General features: G+C 37.3%; 1 protein-coding gene across 1 annotated transcript in view; it reads right to left on the bottom strand.

Annotated features, from left to right (window-relative positions):
- The window catches only part of KAT6B (lysine acetyltransferase 6B), a 180,957-nt gene that overhangs the window by 64,288 nt on the left and 95,914 nt on the right, over nt 1–20,755 (bottom strand). Inside the window, 1 exon segment of the mRNA XM_057735003.1 lies at nt 1,700–1,808. Within this exon segment, the coding sequence (XP_057590986.1) occupies nt 1,700–1,808 (109 nt within the window).

Here is a 20,755-nt window from a genome sequence, read left to right on the forward strand (position 1 = left end):
CAATAATTCATTCAGAATGAGCCTCGTGAGAAAACCCAAAAGATAATCACAGAGTCAGAACTGATGAGTGAGGCACTACCTCACCAGGATAAAACAAGAAGATTGTAGGATTGAAATTTATTAATCTGAACATACAGATAATGTTTCCATGCCCTTTTGTCACTAGCCATGATACCATGGGCAGGTGAAAGAGTTTCAATGAATTTGTAAAGCCCATCAAAAAGACTGTCAGAAAGCATTTCTCAAGCAGAGTTTGAAATGTCTTATTTCCAAGGCTCTCTCCTCCTAGGCAGGTCCTGAGAGCTGCAGAACCACTTAGGGCCTATCAAGTTAAACCTTCCTAGGAGAAGGAAGAATCATTACACAACAGTGTCATTCCTCAGTGTGAAACATTTCCTCTATCCAAACATCAAGCAGCTGTCATAAATGACAAGATTTTAAATTACTTGCAGCAATCAAGGAAAACAATACCAAGCATGCCAAAAAAAAAAAAAAAAAAAAAAACCCAAAAGCAACAAACAAAACAAAAACCCCCACAACTGCTGACATTTATAGCACACTTACCAGAGTTGTTATAGACCCTGTGTTAGGCTATTTACCTGTGTTCTCTCCTTTAACTTCCATACCACCCAAGAGGTAGGTGCTACCATTATCTTTAGTTTTCTAATAAGGAAACTGAGGCTAAGAATGGTTAAGTAACTGACTCAAGGTAGAGGAGCTATAAATACTTGGTAATTAATTTTAGAGTAATATTTTGGGGGGAAAAGTTTCAGTAGGCTGGGAGAGGAAAATTTAAAGATTAACACAGAGATCAGTTTTTAAAAACCCAGTAACTGCCACTCACTCTATTAGTGTGTGTGTGTGCGCGCGCGCGCGCGCGCGTGTGTGTGTACATACATATAACCATATATATCTCACCAGGGCAATTTATCACCTGCTTAACAAGAAGACTGACTGGTAAGACAAATTCTGTTACTGTAAGCACAATTTGACTTTTAATTTCCATTATAAAAGTGGAGGTACAGTCTTAAAATCCTATGCTGAGAAAAAGAGGTGACAGCAACCTTGAAAGCATTTTGGGTACTGCAATTTGCCAATGGCCTAGTGTCCCTACCCAGCAATTCCTTGATTTCAATATCACCTTCTGCATAGACCACCCTTTTCCTATCTTATTCTGGGCAATTTGAATTTCTTTCATGTCTGATGATTTCTTGATTCTATCAGTGTAGTTTCCAGAATACTGTTCATCCCTTTCCGGCTGTCACACAGAGCTGGGTGAACTTATATTTCACCAGTAGGTGTCAGGACCTGAAACTATATACTTCAACTCAAATATGTCAAATCGAGACTTCGGGTTATAGAAAACAAGTGTTTCTAGTTGCATTCAGCTTGAAAGTTCAGAATTCTCTACCTTGAATTTACCTGCAGTGTAGAATAGTCCACGTTGAATTATCAATGCTGGTATGAAATCAAAGCTTAAGTTAAAATATAAATACATAATATTATATAAACATACATAACATGGTTTATGTCAGTGTTAACATACTCACACTTCCCCCCCACCTGCATTTACTTTTTAAATTTAAAGCTTACACAATTATCAAATAATTGCTTTAAATAACAAATATTCTTTTGATAGAAATCACATGTAGCTATAATGGGGAGTCATTGTACACATATGCAAAAAATACCAACTTACCACTACTGCCACAATCTGCACAAGACAGGAGTTCTTCTGGTTTCTTTTCACGATTTGACTCTTTTGTCCCCAAACAGAAGCTACATATTGGAATGGGATCGGCACGGGGCTACAAAAAAATTAAAATGAAAAAATACTGTAAGTTTTCCATTTCAAAATTAAAAACAAAACCTTAAAATCAAAAGCTTCTTATGTATTTCTTTACCAAAGAAAAACTGCTGAAATAAGTCACTCATATCAGCATTTTTTGCTAATAAAGAAAATCCTCAAATTATTTGATACTGAAGTATTGCCTGAATAATGCAATTAAGTGTAATGTATAAGACTCAGAAGTAATTTTTATTAAGTAATTTTTATTAAGCCAATGAAATCTATAACCTTTATATATTACATTATCTTCCTGAAATGAACATTAAGAATTCATTTGAAGTCTCAATTGTTCCCATAATCTAGATGCCTACAATAAATTGATTCATCTCAGCAGTATTATAGTCTATGAATATCATCTAGTCAGACCAGATGGTTTAATTAAAATTTATCAAATGTTTTAGTATAGGTTACTATTATTCATCAATTAAATATCTGACATAAAACACTGGTATGTTAAAAGGTGACACAATAACAGCATTAGAACTAAGCGAGAACATTAAAATTCTGCGGGATCACTTGAGATGATCAAAAGACCATTAACAAGACCTTCTGGCACCAAGGTCTACAAAAGTAAACCAAACCATGCCACACAAAGGAGATAAATCTCAATCTCAGACATTTCCACTTTAAAAAAAGAAACAACAAAACATTTGTCTAACCCCCAGCACCCCTTTAACTGGCATTAAGGAAACTGCTTTTAACAATGTATAAATCTGCACCTATTTTAGAGCCTCCATTGTTATTTATGACTACCAGCAACACTAGTATGCCTGCACCAAGAGATGACTGTGCCTCCAGATCTGGTCACAGTATTGTGAACAGCCAAATTGTATGAAAACTGAAATTTTATTTCATATTCCAAGCTTCACACATGTTGTCTGCTAGCCATCTGAATGTAACTATAATGTACTTATATTTGAATCTCATGAATCAAAAATTTAGGGCAAGAAAGCTTAGTATAATCACAAATAGTTTTTTTTTTAAATGTAAATTAAAAACAAGATTTTGCTAGGCCTAACTTTCTAAATATACATCAGCGTAAAATAAACCTCCTTTGTTCAGCCACTCTATTCCAAATGCCTGATACATTGCCTGATGCACAGCAGGCACTCAAAATGTATTTGCTAGCTATATAAAAATATATATGAATAAATGAAAGAAACATATGCTAGTTAAAAAAACTCTGATCTCCAAGGTAATATTTCAAATGGTAATAATGATTCCAACAAACGTCTTGGTTCAATGTGACATATCAAAAACCAGAATTCATCTTATGACCAAGAGTTTGCAAAATTGTCCAATATGACTGTTAATTTCATCGTACAATATAAGCGTTCATTACCTTGCCCTTATTTTCAGTTTAATTTGTTCTTTTAATATGCATAGGCTTTACTTTTGAGGTAACTATGCAAATGCATTTTTGTAGCTCCAGTTAAAAAGCAGAGTATAAAACACTGTACTAGAAAATCCAAAAAAGACAAGCTACAACAAACTGGTCACTGACTCCTGCCACCATTTTTTAAATGCCAGATAATCAGCGCTGCATAATTATGGATCCATAGTTATTACTTGCAACTGCTCAACTGCAGTACCTTGGGAACACTTTTGTTCCTTTAAATAGCAATTAAAAGAACAATCTGATTTTCAAGTGACAACATTCCCCTGATAGATTCTAGCTAAAACCCGGTCCTTATACTAATGGGATTCCTGCTTTCTTTTGATATAACAATGCTCAAGCCATTGCTGCCATCCTTGCAGTGATAAATAATTTACAAAATGTCACATATCATTCATGCAATGAAACAAATCCAAATCTGCAATCCCATTTCTCTTTCCCAGATGAATTTTTAGCTGTAAGAAAGACATGGCCATCAGCCAGCATTCATGCTCATTTTTCGTTTTTAACTAAAGGTAACACAAAGGACAAAGGTTGCTAGTGGTTCATGGCCAGAAAGACCGATGTCCCACACTCCGCTCAATACTAGAAAGCACAGATGATATCACTTCATGCTACATTCAAGCGAGCCCCACCATGCTGATGTATGCTCACAACCATTTATTTTAGGGATAACTATCTCACAATACTCTATAAAACCACTGCATTATACAGAAATGTCTTCCCTAATGAATTATTGATAATTCAAAGCACTTTTTTGCTAACCTCAGTATAGCCGAGTCTAATTAAGTTTAAAAAATTGTCACTTGTACGAAACGAAACTTTTACAGTAATGCATGTAAATGGGTCACAGAATTATTATGGTTTCACTATTCTCAATCAGACTACACATAAACTGTTTCAAAAATAATCCCTGGTAATAGATTAAAATGGATTGCAGTCAGAAAGAGGTCTGAACAAATGGCAACTCAATTCTACATAAATCCACGACAGACAAATCATATTTAAGAGGTCTGAAAATGGAACCAAACATCTCCCAGTTCTGAATTCCTTTCTTTGAAGTTTCACAAAGGCACCTAACCTGTTGATCACATTTTCTTATCAACATACCTGAATATTTCAATCTGATCTCGAGAATGAGCACCCACTCTGCAAACTGCTCAGGAAGTACTGCTTCCTCACCTCCCATGTGATGGTCCTGAGGCAGCTGCTAGGCTAGAGGCCACTCATACACTGGCTCATTTAATCATCTTAACAATCCTGCCAGGAATGTATATTATTATGCTCATCGCAGGAAAGAAATTGAGGCTCTGAGAAGTGAGGAAACTTTTCTAAAGTTGCACAGGTTCAAGTGTGGAGCTGGGATTCAAACACAAGTCTGTCTTCAGTAAAACCCATTTCTCACCTTTACTACCTCCCCCTCCTTGTCTCTCCTCTCTCAAGAAAAACAAATGTTTAAAAATTATTTTCCATCAGCAGTAATAGCTCTAATGTGCTCATAATCTCTGCCATCCTATTTCTCCCATGACCAATGGCATGTTTTTTAAATTACTAAAAAGCAACCTTTACTATGCTATAGATTATTTATTAATTACAATGGGAAAACGGTTCCTTTACAATGGAAAAATCTGGTAGACACCCCCTTAACTGAGCGATCAAACCTGTCAGCCATTACGGGACAAACTGACATCAGATGCCTCCCAAGTGTGGCGCTGAAGGACTTGGCACTGCCTATGCAGTGTTCTTGCTGGAAACACTTATCCTGAATCTAATCATAAGGAGATAATCAGGCAAATCCAAATTTAGGGACACGCTGGCCTGGACTCTTCAAAAAATGCTGACGTCACGTAAGACCCAAAAAAGGGCAGAACCAATTTAGGCGATTGAAGTGGTGGGAAAACTAAATACAATTTGTGATCTTTGCTTGGATTTTGAATTTTTTTAAAAAATATGGCTATAAAGAACACTATTTGGATCATCAGGGTAATATACACTAAATAGCAGACAATACATAAACTACACTGTGTTTATATAGAAGTTGTTCTTAGGAGTTATGTGCTGAAATATTTTGGAGTAAAGTGTCATGATGTCTGTAACTTGAGCTCAAACAATGAAGGGGGGAAGAACCTGTGTGTATTACGTGTGCCCGCACACAGAGAGGGAGAGAGAGCAAATGTGGCAAATGCAAACAGTTGGTGAACCTATATAAAGGTACGTGGGTGTTCATGACATTATTCGTTCAATTTTTCCAATTTTTTGTTTCAATGTTTACAATTTTCCAAGCAAAGAGCTGGGAGGTGCTTTCAAAAAAAGATATAGAATGAGTTACTATATAGTTGGATTACAGCATTTATAAGATAAAATATCTCAATCCAATTACTGATTCACTGGAAATACAGAGGACAGAGGAACTTATCAATCTACACAGCAGAGGGATGCAAGTACCAAAACTCTGGAGGACAAATGACCCAGTTTCTTCAGCAAATAAATTACAAGGGTGACAGAATGAGTGAGGGAGTAAGAGAGAGAAACAGATATGGAAGAAGAATCAATAGATTAAGAGAGATTTAAAAGGCTTATCAGCCAATTACAACATATAGTCTTTATCTTGATCATGAGTCAAACTGTAAAGCAAAACAAAATGACCTATTGAAGGAACTGGTTTGCTAGGAAGAGACTGTTGGGAGGGGACAAGCTGGGTGTCTTCATCCAGGGGGAGGGGTTAGATTTGTTCTCCATGCCCCAATGAGTCATCTTAGACTCCAACTTTCCAACAGAGCTGTCCAGCAACAAAATGAATTTTTTCTTGCTTCTTTATTTTATTGTTTACACTGTGGTAAAATGTGTGTGTGTGCGTGTGTATGTGTGTGTGTCTGTATCATAAAATTCACCATCTTAATCATTTTTAAGAACACAGTTCAGTGGCATTAAGTGTGTTCACAATGTTGTACAACCACCATTGATCTCCAGAACTTATTCATCTTTCCAAACTGACACTCTGTCCCCATTAAACACTAACTCCCCATTCCCCCCAGCCCCAGGCAACCGCCCTTTTGCTTTCTGTCTCCACAAGTCTGAGTAATCTAGGTACCTCATATAAGTGGAATCATACAGTCTTCACAATCAGAAGAGGCCATGGAGAGGCTGGATGGACCCTATCAGGATGGCGAGGATGGTAGACAAAGAAGCCTCCCATGAGTTGGAATCTGGGACTTTTTCAAAGGTCCTTTCCCGATCAAATAGTTTAATGATTCCATGGCTGGATAATTTCTAAGGCCCTTCCCAACTCAGCTCTAATTTTTTTATTGCTTCCATTATACTTTAAAAGATATTTTAAGAGTCTTCGGGGCCCTTGATAACTAAATAAAATAGCCTTTTCTGAGGAAACATTCTTAAATCCAAGACAACACATTTTTGATAAGTTTTATATTTGCATATGGTTACTTTCATTTCTGCCCTGAAGGAAAAAAAGATGCTTGTTAGTCTTGTTAGTCTAAGTAACTGGACAAAAAAAAAAGAAGAGGAAAGAAAAGAAAGAAAGAAAGAGAGAGAGAGAGAGAGAGAAAGAAAGAAAGAAAGAAAGAAAGAAAGAAAGAAAGAAAGAAAGAAAGAAAGAAAAAGAAAGAAAAAGAAAAAGAAAAAGGAAGGAAGGAAGGAAGAAAGAAAAAGAAAGGGAGGGAGGGAGGAAGATGGATCATGCACAGATCAGAGGCAGGGGCAGAGGCTCACATCTTCTTCCTGACAATGACACCAGAAGGGGTTTAGTCTCCACAGTCTTAGTTCACAAAAGATCAGGGACATAGCCCTCTCTTTCCATAATCCCTTGTAGATTCTTCTCCTGGAGTCATCTACAAAATTTCTTTAATTTACTTATAAAACCTATCATTTTAGTAATTCCAAGTGTTGGAAATAATTCAGCATTTTTCATTCATATATTTACATTTGTATCATGGAAAGACCTGAATTTAAATTCTGTTCTCTGAGCTTTGGGTTCCCTCATTTGTAAAAGGGCACAAGAGCGTCCACCTTGTCTCACTCCAGGGTTGCTAAAGTTCCCATGTGAGTGAGTGTGTGAAGTACTTTGTAAACTATAAAGTTCTATTAAAACATTGTTGCAATTACTGCAAAATCACTCTGACTATAAAAACAAACAGGGCAAACAAACAATTTCAAGTCCTTAATAAACATCAGTGCAAATAATTTGTTCTGGAGTTTAGAATTACTCTATAAAAGACGGATGTTGTGAGCCCCCGTGATAAGTATTCATCTTAGAGGGGGTTTTTTTTGGTTTTTTTTGCTTTTGTTTGTTTGCTTGTTTTTAATGAAGTAATCAGGGAGTACAGGAACAGGGTAGAAGATGCCTCAACTGAGAGTCAAGAGGCCTGGAACTAATTTAATAAAAGGAAAGCTTCAAAGGAAAAGAGAAGAAAAAGATGTCAAAGGAAGAAAAGCAAAAACAAACATAAAATCTTAAACAAGTAATACCAGAAAAGCAAACAAAGATGAATATAAATCTTGTACACCCAGTATCAAACAGTTCATCTTTGGAGAATGTTCTCTACACTTTAGCTCAGACAACTCAATTCCATAACTCCACAACAAGCTGTACGGAAGGGCTATTTTAAGACTCTGCTGTATTTATCTCTTTAATTTGTACCCTCTTATTGTTTCAGGTTGAAATTTAAAGTCGAGGTACTGCTTTCCTTTACCAAAATGCTCTTCTCAAATGTCTCACTGATGCCGAACACAAACCCTGTGAAACAGGCTGGGTGGCTCTTTCTGTTTCCATGTTACAGGTAAGTTAAATGCCTCCCGAAGGTCACAAAGCTATTAAGACAGAGGGAGCCCAGCCTGCTGACTCTAAGCTCTTAGCTCTTCCGCTTCCCATGGTTGGTCCCTCATTTCCTTGGAGCTGGATTCAGGTATCACCTATCAGAAAGGCTATCCCTGACCACTCTCTCTAAAACTGCACTCCACCAGCACCTCCGGATCCTCCATGCTGTGCTTTATTTTTCTGCATAGTACTCATCACTATCCGACATATGCTGTATCATTCGTCTATTTTGTTTCACCTACTAAACATTAAGAAAACACAGATTAGTTGCTGTAGCTCCAGTCTCAAAGTACATTCGTGGAATAAATGAATGAACAAATGAACAGATTGCTTTCAGGTTTGGAACTGGTTCCTCAGGTTTAATGGGTTCCAAAATACTGACTACTATTCTTTATTTTAATGTATGTTTTTTAATGACTACAATATGAAGCAACCATTGATGGCAAGGTGGGTTCCATCACTGTCTAATCTGAATGCTTTTTTCCTACTCTGACCATTTATAATGAATGGCACTTATGTTTGGACATAACTGTAATTCCATGGGTCTAACCTGACAAGATAGAACCAAAACTTTAAAATCAGCTGGTAGGAAAATTGCCTCACCACTCCCACAAGTATTAACTACTGGGGCTCACTCACTAATAGCCACTCTAGGTTGTATGCAAGATAGATTTGGGGCCACACCCAGCTGCCAGTACCTAATTGTGACCACTACCCTCTTTTCTTCTCAAGAAATAACACAACTATCCCCATCCCTCCAATAAATATCATTTTTCTGCCAAAAAAGAAAAGAAATAACACAACTAAAAAAAAAGGAAGAAAAAGAAATCAAGAAAGATGAATACACTGTAGTGAGAGTAACAAAATTATTAAAAAGCATCAATCTGTTCAATCTATTTAAAAATATCTTACAAACTTTGGTGTTTTATTATTGGTAATGACTTATTTTCCACAAACTGCACAACTGATAGCACTGGGACAACAGAGGTTGAAACTGCTTATGTTGTTTTTAGGTAATATACTAACTTTTTTTTTGGCTACTTCAGCACTCTACTTGACACATCTAATAAAGAGCTAGACTTCATTTCTTGCCACTTAACCCACTTATTCAACTGATATCTGTCTGAACAGATCAAGCCCACTCCTAATTAGGATATAGATTACGCACACTCAGGATTTTCCTTTACAGCAATCTACTTAATCTGTGGTCTTGGGAAATACACTAACTCTAAAAGCAGAGTCTTCCTGTGATAATCTAAACCATTTTATATTTTAAGAGCGTTGTCTTGTCCTTGTCAGCATGTGCTATAATGGTGGTCAGTGCAGCCAACCCTCTGCAAGAAGGTTTGGTGACCAGCGTGCCCTCACAGCAGCGTAGGGGCTATTTCAGATCCTTCGGGCACAAGAGAACTCTGTTCACAACATGTCTACTGCCATTTTCTCTGCACTTGCGAACTCTTTTGCTTTATTCTAAGGCTATTCTTACATTCCTGTCATGAATCTTGACCTGAACAGATAGATGCCTAAATCATTTCTTCCAGAGGATAACTGGAGATATACTTATTACAAGACTTATCATAGGCAAAAATTTTACCATGATTTTCCTCTGGCCGCATAGGTTTCATCGCATCGCCTCCCCTGCTCATTACACTTCTCTGTGGGTGACTGGCTCTGTGAGGGAGCACCACATCATCCCCAGTGGCTCTGGACTGAGTTTCTGTATTACTCAAGGCAAAAGGATTTATTATTGCTAATGTATGGAGATCTTGAATGTGACTGCTGTATTTTACCTCCTTGTCACAGTCGAGGGGGTTCTCCGTATTTTAAAAGTGACAAGTGAATTAAATCTAATGAAAATATTTAAAAGCATCCCTACACATATCCATAAATATATCACTTCTTTTTTCATTTAAGGAATCACTTAGAAACAAAAGCAGTATCAATGACCACATATGGAGAAATTCCCACAATCAAAGGCTGATTCAGAAGTATAACATTATAAAAAGCTTAGCCACAGAGGACTAAGAAGAGGAAAGAAGGGAAAACTTTCTAAGAACATCAGTCACAATAGTTATCAATTGTGTGGAGCTAATTGAAATGCTCACACTGTATCTTGTAGTCTAGAACTTGTTCTAATTAGGCAGGTGTGCCATTTATAAGAGTGCTGATGAAGGAAAATGATTCTATTGGAAGGAAACAAATCTAATCCCACACAGTGCATTTAAGAACAGGATCTCATTTGTTCCTGGGGGGTGGGGGGGGGTGGTCATAAATGAGCCCTACCAGTTGCGAGGTAGGTAGAACAACGAAACAACTGCCTCCCCCAGGGTTTTTAATTTCCTAACTGGGCAAAGACTTGGCTTTTAGATTTCATCTAAAAGTCTCTCCTACACCTCTACCATTAGAAAATGCAGATATTGCATTTATCTTCTTAAGAGGGATCAAAGTCTGATTCAACACAGCTGGAAATTCAACACACAGCTACAAGAAGTCAGCTTAGGATTTACAAACTATTCTCTTCAGCAAGTATGTCACAATATTAGCAATATAATATAAGCCTTACCCTAGATTTTGGAAAATGGAATTTTAAAATCAATTCATATTCAAGTATCACAAATCTTTAATAGTTTCTTTTTTTTCTTAGATTTTTTGTTTTGAAGAGCAATTTTAAGTTCACAGGAAAACTGAGAGGAAGGTACAGAAATTTCCCATATGCCCCTTGCCCCTACACATGCGTACCCTCCCCCATTATCAACATCCCCCACCAAACTCATACATCTGTTATAACTGATGACCCTACACTGACACATCATTATCACCCAGAGTCCACAGATTACATTTGGGTTCCCTCTTTGTGTTGTACATTCTATGGGTTTGGACAAATTTATGATGACATGTATCTACCACTGCAGTATCATACAGAGTATTTTCACTGCCCTAAAAAATCCTTGTGCTCTGCCTATTCATCTCTCCCTCCCCACTCTAACTCCTGTTAACCACCCATCTTCTTTTTTTTTTAACTGTATCCATAGTTTTGCCCTTTCTAGAATGTCATGTATTCGTTGGAATCATACAGCCAGCTTCCTCAGTTGCCCCAAGGCATCCGTTTTAATCCAGACGTGGCGCCCACATACCACCCCACCTAGGCATGATGTGAACATAAACATGCTCATTACCAATTCCACCAAGAGAAGCCTCAATTAACTACTCAAAGACACAGGCAACTGAATTGATTGTAATTAGATACAAACAGGCAAGTAGAATGAAAAGATGAGGCATAGGCAGGTGGATATTAACAAGCTAGAAAAGTCACATGGCAGTCACTCTGTCAATAATATTATCATCACCACCACCACTCCCTCCAACAACGTCCTGCCTTCACAGAGATTTACATGGCAGTTGAGATGCTCTGCACTATTCAACAAGTTACTAATATTTACTCAGCACCCAAGTATGCCAATAGAATACAACTGGTACTGCAAGTGCTTGTCCTCACAGAAACAATAAATGTAGTGGGATTCCATTATCACACTTAATTCTTAATTGCCCAGTGGGCACATTAAACCCACTGGTGTGAAGAATTTCCATGCCCCTGAGTTTTCTGCTTTTGTTTTCTTTACTTTCAGACTACCTTTGACTCTTTCAACTACAGTAGTCATAAGAAGTAGGAAAGGAGGATGGTAATTACTACCTGAATGTCGAGAACTCTGATCCTGTTTTCTGGACTCGGCCCTAAACCTCTTTGTGGTGGAGGTTCTAGATCTAGTAATGCTTTAAGCCAGGCAACAACCCAGCACGTACAGGAACATTATCAGTGAAAGCCTGCTCTCTGGTCCTCTAGCATCAATGCAGGCTGTGTGGGGAGGGCACAAAACATAAGCCCTCCCCTGTCAATGCAAACTACAGCAAGGCCAAGAAGAGAAACACCAGAGTGACAGCTTTACCCCAGGGCAAGGATTTTTAAGCTCAATTCCCTAGAACTTTAAGAGTCTACAGAAACCTACTAGAGGGTATACAGTAGGTGAAAGAAAGCTCTTTATCTTTGTGAAATCAAAAACAAATTTTTTGCATATTTTAAGTCAAAGCTTAATACACTGTGAGCTCTCTGAAGGAGATCCTTGTTTAGTTTATCTTATTTATCACATATAATGAAGAACTATACACACTGTAGCTATTTGATATATATTTGTTAAATATATAAATGTAACATTATTTCTTATACTTGGTTCTTTCTCATCATTTTCTAAACTACATTCTTATTTTAGCATATAAATGGTAAATAAAGAAATAATAATAGGACTGCCCTGGTGGTGCAGTGGTTAAGAATCCACCTGCCAACGCAGGGGACACGGATTTGATCCCTGGTCCAGGAAGATCCCCATGCCATGGAGCAACTAAGCCTGTGTGCCACAAGTACTGAGCCTGTGCTCTAGAGCCCACAAGCCACAACTACTGAGCCCACATGCCACAACTACTGAAGCCCATGCACCTGGAGCCCCTTCTCCGCAACAAGAGAAACCACCACAATGAGAAGCCCGCACACCGCAACTAAGAGTAGCCCTTGCTCATCACAACTAGAGAAAGCCCACACACAGCAACAAAAACCCAACAGTCTAAATAAATAAATAAATAAATATTTTTTAAAAAGAAATAATAATTAAAAGGCACATTATATGAGGAAAAATAAACACTTGAAACATTTGTCCATTTAGAACCTTCACATCACATCCACCCACTTACATTTTTTAAACTGTAAAATAATACATAACATAAAATGTACCATTTTAACTGTTTTTAAGTGTAAGGTTCAATGTATAGAACATTAGCAATGTTGTACAACTAAGTTTAGATGTACTTTATACACAATGATACAGTTCAGAGATTTGAAAACAGGCACTCACGTAAGCCACATTGCTATCAGATATAGAGCACTCTATAACCCCCGAAAGTTCTCTCCTACCCCTTCCCAGTCAACCCCTTCCCACCCTCCTTCCCAAGCAACCACTATTCTTATTTCTACCCCCCCAGTTTGGTTTGGCCTGTTCTAAACCTTCATATGAATGGAAGCAGACACTGAACTCTTTTGTGCAGGGCTTCTTTCACTCACTGTATTGTCATATTCATTCATACTGTCACATATATCAGCAATTCATTTATTACTGAGTAGTATTTTATTGTTAAAATATACAAAAATTGGTTTATTTTCTCTACAGTTGATCAATATTTAAGTCTTCTTCAGTTTAGGGCTAAAATGAATAAAACTGTTATGAAAATTCTTGTGTAAGCATTTTTATGGATAGGTGTTTTGGTCTCTCTTGAGTAAATACCTAAGAGTGGAAATGCAGGATTACAAGGTAGGTAGATGCTTAACTTTATTATTAGAAACCTCTAGTTTGATTGATTAAGAAAAAGAAAAATGCTAATTACCAATACCAGGAAGTAAGCAGGGCTACCACTACAGATCTTGAAGACATTAAAATCATGGGAAATATTATGAACATTATGAACAGCTTTATGCCAATAAATTAGACAACTTAGTAAAATGGACTTCACTGATAGACTAATCCAACAAAACTAACACGAGAGGACATAGAAAACCTGAATAACTTTAAATCCATTAAAGAAAATGACTCATAACTTAAAACCTCCACACAACGAACCCCAGGCCCAGATAGCTTTTCTGGTGAAGTCTTTCGGAGATTTAAGAAGACCACAATACCAATCTTTTTCTTTTCCCCCCCAATACCAATCTTAAATGATCTATTTCAAAAAACAAAGGAGGAAGAAATATTTCTTAGTTCATTTTATGAGGCCAGCATAATTCTGATATCAAAATCAGATAAAAACATTACAAAAAAAGAAAGTTAAAAGAACAGCCAAGATTCCATATGAACATAAACTCCCATTTGTTTTTCTTTTTCTTAAATTTTACTTATAAAAAAACATAATTTACTAGGTGTAATTTACAATAATAATATGTACCCTTTTAAAGTTTGAACAAATATACATATGCATACAATTATCACAACAATTAAAAAATAGAACCCTCAGAAAGTTCCCTCAAGCCCTCTGTAGTTCATTTCCTTTGCAGACCCAGGCAACTACTGATCTGCTTTCTATCACTACAGATATATGAAATCACACACTATGTACTCTTCTGTGACTTCCTTATGCTTAGCATGTTTGTGGGATTCACCCATGGTGTTACATGTATGAGTAGTTTATTCATTTTAATGCTACATAGTATCTCATTGTATCAACATACCTAAATTCATTTATCCATGCACCTGGTGATGGACATTTGTGCTCTTTACAGTTTTCGGCTGTATGAGTAAAGCTAATACGAACATTTGTGTTAAAGTCTTTTTGTATACATGTTTTCATTTCTCTCTGGTAAGTACCTAGGAGTTGAATTGTTGGGTCATATGTTAAGTTATGTTTAACTTTGTAAGAAACCGTCAGAGTGGTTTCTAAAGTGATTGTACCATTTTATACTCCTGGTTGCACTCGGTTTTGCCAGTCTTTTTAACCATTCTAGAGAGTGTGCAGGAGTATCTCACTGAGGTTTTAACTTGCATATCCTTGATGGCTAGTGATGTTGCCTATGTTTTCTTGTGCTCAATGGCCATTCATGTATCTTCTTTTGTTCAGTTTCTGTCAGACTTTTGCCTGTCATTATGGCCTACTGCAATATATTGTCAAACTCTCTTCCAATGAAAAACCTATTGCTCCAGCTACCGAAAATTCTACCAGGAGGCAGTTTTCAGCTGTCACTCCCTTCAGACATTGCTTCAGCTGCAGAGTCATGTCACCCAAGGACATGCCCTTTCCTGCGGTGATCACATACAAGTGGTAGAGAGCCTCATCTTTGAGTGATAGAGAAATATAAAGGCCTGGTCATCTTGGTCCAACTCTTGTACCAGCTGTGTTCTAACTCTGAAGGACCAATCTAGCTCTACAGCTACATATCCTGTCACTCACGGCTGTTACTGAGCTGCATCACTGCTTGACCCCTTCCTCTGCCCCATGCTGTTTCAGTGCCATTCCTTCCACGGGAACTGATACTACTAAGCGCTTCCCTTAAATACTCTACCATAGAACTTCATCTCAGTGCCTGCTTCCTAATGAAGACAATCTATAACACCTATTTTTTTTAACTTGGGCTGTTTGTCTTATTGAGTCGCAAGAGCTTCATACGTATATGTTCTAGATACAAGTCTTTTGTATATATATATATATATATATATAATATATAAAATACACATACTGTGAATATTTTCTCTCATCCTGTGGTTTTCTCTTCATTTTCCTAACAATTTCTTTTGAGAAACATCAGTTTTTAATTTTTATGAGGTCCCATTTACCAATTTTCCTACTTGTTACATCCAATCTAAGAAATCTTTGCCTATTTGAAAGGTGCAAAGGCTTTATCCTATATATTCTTCTAGTTTCATGATTTTAGTTTATAAATTAAGTCTATGATGCACGGTTAATTTTTGTGTATGGCATGAGGTAAGGGTCAAGATTCACTTTTTTCCATATGCATGTCCAGTTATTCCAGGACAGTTTGTTGAAATGTTCTTCTTCCCACTGAATAAGTCCTTCAACTTTGGTCTTCATTTTCAAAATTTGTTTTAGCTATTCTAGATCCTTTGCATCACCATATCAATTTTTTAATCAGCTTGTCAATTTCCAGAACAAACCCTGCTGGGATCTTTATTGAGACTGTGTCGACTGTACAGATCAGTTTGGGGGGTGCTGACTTGGTAACATTATTGAGTCTTCCAATCCATGAACATGTACATTTCTCCATTTACTTAGGTCTTCTCTACTTTCTTTCAATAATGGTTATAGTTTTCAGGGTACATATTTTGCTATATCCATCCCTATATATTTTCATATTGTTTGATGCTATTATAAATGGTATTCAATTTCTGAATGTTCACTGCTACTATAGAGGAATACAATTCTGTTACGTCTTACTTTCTGAAAGAATTTATCTAACATTTGTATTTATTAAATGTTTGATAGACTTCACCATTAAAGTTGCCTGTTGTCTGAGCCTAGAGTTTTCTCTGTACCACAGTTTTAAATTTTGAACTCAATTTCTTCAATAGATATAGAGCTATTCAGAGTTTCTATTTTGTGTGTATGTGTCAGCTGTGGTGATTTGGGCATTCAAGGAATTTTCCCATTTCATCTAAGTTGCCCAATTTATTGGCATAAAATTGCCCATAATATTCCCTTATTGTTCTTTTTATGTCTTCAGTGATATCCTCACTCCCATTCCTGCTGTCAGTAATTTGTGTGTTCCCTTTATTTTTTCATTGGTCTACCTAGAGATTTCTGAATTTTATTGATGTTTTCAATAAAATCAGCTTTTGATCTCCCCTATTTACTTTCAATGTTCTTTATACACAGAAAAATGTTGATTCTTATGCAGAAACCTGATTTGTTATTATCAGTACCATTATCATTTTTATTCTAAAATGACAGATAGAGCCATGTGGTTATTCAAAATGCCATTCCCTTTTCCTTGGATGTAGAACAGAGGCTCCTTGCATTCTACTCTGGTGCCACATCTACTCCTGGGAAGCTAGGAGCAGGGAGGAGATGGTAACAGCTGGTGCTTTAGTAGAAGAGGAATCCTACCAAGAACTGTAATCTAGACAGTGGCTCTTAAACAGATGTGAACATTGGAATCACCTATGTAGCTTTATAAAAATATAAATGCCTAAGCCACATGCATGGATTTTGATTAAATAGGTCTGTGGCTGACTTGGGCATCTTGATTTTTAAAAGCTTCAAGGAGGGCTTCCCTGGTGACACAGTGGTTAAGAATGTACCTGCTAATGCAGGGGACATGGGTTCGAGCCCTGGCCCGGGAAGATCCCACATCCTGTGGAGCTACTAAGCCTGTGTGCCGCAACTACTGAGCCTGCGCTCCAAAGCCAGCAAGCCACAACTACTGAGCCCCCTTGCCACAATGACTGAGCCCCCGTGCCACAAGGACTGAAGCCTACACACCTAAAGCCTATGCTCCACAACAAGAGAAGCCACCACTATGAGAAGCCCACGCACTGCAACGAAGAGCAGCCCCCACTCTCCGCAGCTAGAGAAAGCCCACTTGCAGCAACGAAGACCCAACATGGCCAATAAATAAATAAATGTATTTATTAAAAAAAAAAGTTTCAAGGAGATTGTGGTGGTACCCCAGGTTGAGAATCATAGCTCTGAATGATTAGGACATCAGGCAGCTTATGCTCAGAAGAGTTTGAGAAGCACAAGAGTAATACAAAGCTGAGAGGCTACTGAGAATTCGTTGCCTACTCTTAGTAACTGTGGGTCTGAGAGCCCCAGAGACATGAATGAGTTTATGTTACATGAATATGCTTTAAAGGTGTGTGTTGGGGGGGGGGGGTACCTAAGTGTTTTAAACATGGCTTAAATTTCTTCAATAAAAGGGCTATTTTGTTGATTTGTAAAGTTATGTGTGTGTGTTTTAATTCAAACAGTACAAAGATGTACGGAATGGAAAATAAGTTCCCCTCCTATATTTAATCGCGGGACATGCAAATTCCCTTTCAAAAGCTTTTCTGAGACACTTTCATTTTTAAAAAAATTAAAAGTTGAGGTATACTAAACCAGTTTTATTCTAATAAATACTGAGGTTATTACCATTCTTTTGCTTCTACAAAAATGTACACATGTGCATTTGTATTTGCATATATACCTGTAGAATAAATGCCTAGCTGTGAGATTGCTGGGTCACAGAACAGAGGCATTTTTAACTGCATGATGTCACTCTACATTCCTAACATAGCTTAACAATTTTTTGTCCTTGCCAATTTAATAGTTGAAAACTAATACCATATTTTAACTTAAATGTGTTTTTCAAATTAACTTTTTTTAAATAAATGATTTATTTATTTATTTATTTATTTATTTATTTATTTATTTATTGGCTGTGTTGGGTCTTTGTTGCTGCACGTGGGCATTCTCTAGTTGCAGTGGAGGCTACTCTTTGTTACGGTGCGTGGGCTTCTCATTGTGGTGGCTTCTTTTGTTGCAGAGCACAGGCTCTAGGTGCATGGGTTTCAGTAGTTGTGGCTCGTGGGTTCAATAGTTGTGGCTCATGGGCTTAGTTGCTCCATGGCATGTGGGAATCTTCCCAGACCAGGGCTCCCATGTCCCCTGCACTGGCAGGCAGATTCTCAACCATTGCTCCACCAGGGAAGTCCCTCTAACTTTTAAAAAATTGATTCAAAGGTCATATTTTAAGTAAAAAAACAAGTAATTTTCTTTAACCCCTGGCATGTGATAATACAAATAAAGCTGTGCCTCCACAACCATCATCCATAATTCACGGTTAATCAAAGACCAATGTTCTTACACATCCTCACAGTCTTTACATTGGAGGAAACAAACCAAAGTGGAAGCACTAGCCAAAGGACAGTGAATGAAACTCTATTCTCCCACCCACTGACCTTTTAGGATCAGCACATTAAGAGCAACATCTTCACATCAAAAAGCTAAATAAAGCATGATTATCAGAGGATTGAACCATGTATGTGTGTGTTTAAGAAAATAAGGTATTCATACTAATTTTTGAGACTGTGAGTTAACAGGAAACTTTGCAAAGTAAGTGTGACAGATCACTGGAACTTACAGAGCCACAGAAATTTGCTACCAGCGCATAAAATCTCAGTACTTCTTTCCATAGTCTGTGTCACAACAAAGAAGAACCTTAAATCAGTGAGCACAGACCAACCTACAGAATTATAGTATCAGTATTGTCAGCATGGTTTTTCTTCCTCCCTCCTTCCTTTCATCTTCCCTTCTTTCTAATTAACTGCCTGTCTACTCTGAGGGCCTGGCTCACATGATACTGCTTGGTGGTCCACTGCTGGTAGTCATCTCTAAATTATTCAGATGATTTTGAGGATGGGGAGGGGCTAGGAAATGATGGGGATAAATACTTTTCAAACCTTAATATGCAAACAAAACACCTGGAGACCTTGTTAAAATGCCAGTTCTGATTCAGTAATTCTGGAATGGGGCCAGAGATTCTGCATTTCTACAAAGCTCCCCCACGATACTAATGCGGCTGATCCGTGGTCCACACCTTTGAGCAATAAGAATACAGATACTTTAAAAAAGTATCCCCCAAATTACTCATATTCAACTTCGGGATGTGTTTTACCATGTCAAGATTCACTGAAGAGTAGAACCCTGGAGTTAATGCCCTGCCGGAGGAACTATTTTGCTAGTCACTGGAATGCAGTAGCTGGTGTGGCAGCAGTTGTAGTAGCAGTAGCAGCAGTAGGAGTAACAGTAACTAGCAGCAGCAAACATCTGAAAAGCACTAAGAACAGACACTCAGGTAAGCACTTAGTCAGTCATTAAGATGCCAGAAGCAGGTACTATTATCGCCACACTACAGATGAGAAAACAGCAGTTAACTTTCCCCAAACAGTTAGGCTCCAGCACCACGCCAGCAGCAATCCGATCATCGAGTTCACCGTCACTGTGCTGTTAGCAATGAATGTCATCGTCTCTCAAGCTGACATGGGGGAAGGGGCAATTGTTTAAAGGCCTTATTTTCTACGTCCTGTAAAGGCCAGCTTAGATAAGTAAATAGATCGCTGTGACTGATCGGTCAGGTCAAGGTCAGGAGGAACCTAAACCGATTATTTTGACACTACAGACAATGTACTTGGATAATCAAGACTGGCTGTGAGTTCAGAGGCCACAGAGATGATAATGTTGCTGTTTTAAATCTTTTGGCTTTATTTGTTAACTAAGGTGTGACAGAGTGGAACAGCTTGCTTTTGAAGTTATCCAAAGATTAACATTGGTTACACTATGAATTCCAGCATATTTGGCTTCGAAGCTACATTTTACGCTTTCTAAAAAGAGATCAAGCTAAATATACAGTTCTCAGTCAAAAAGCCCTGTAGAGTAACCCGATCTGAGCAGGGGCACTTTAACTCACTGCCAAATAAAAAAGCATGATCGCCTTATTCCACGCACACAAATACCATTCTAGGATAGGCCAATTAATCATGAATATAACTTTTCAGACATTACATAATTTCACATAGACTTGCTTCTAATGCCTGCCAAGGAAAACAGCAATTTGTATCACCAGGAATAAATCTACATTTGAAAAGAAACGAAAGTTACAAATATGAAACAGTGTAACTCTGGTCACCTCTTTCATGCCACCCTTCCTCATAAGTTCTCTATTGTATTTTATAAAACTGGTATTAATAAAACAACCGAAAATGACGTAAGCTGTAAAATTACATAGATAAATGAAAATAGGGAAATCCAAGTAATTTTTATATCTACGAGAGTAGCAACCTCTAAGATATGATAAACAGCAACACATATACATATATAACATATATATACACACACATACTTCTGGGTCCTTCAATATTACACAAAAAACACTGGTATATTAAATTATTTCTTATTATTTTTAAGAGATTCAATTTTCATATCTAAAATTATTTCTATTTTCTAAATAAATGTTTCACTGATACATCCCTGGTACATCAGGAATAAATCATTAATTTGAAAGAAATCCACCGATATCTACAGTCAACTTTTCAAATATAAATAATCAACACAAGCCTCCTGTAAGTATTCTATTTAGAAAATATACCCA

Source organism: Hippopotamus amphibius, chromosome 5 (genome assembly GCF_030028045.1).
Source record: "Hippopotamus amphibius kiboko isolate mHipAmp2 chromosome 5, mHipAmp2.hap2, whole genome shotgun sequence".
NCBI lineage: Eukaryota > Metazoa > Chordata > Mammalia > Artiodactyla > Hippopotamidae > Hippopotamus > Hippopotamus amphibius.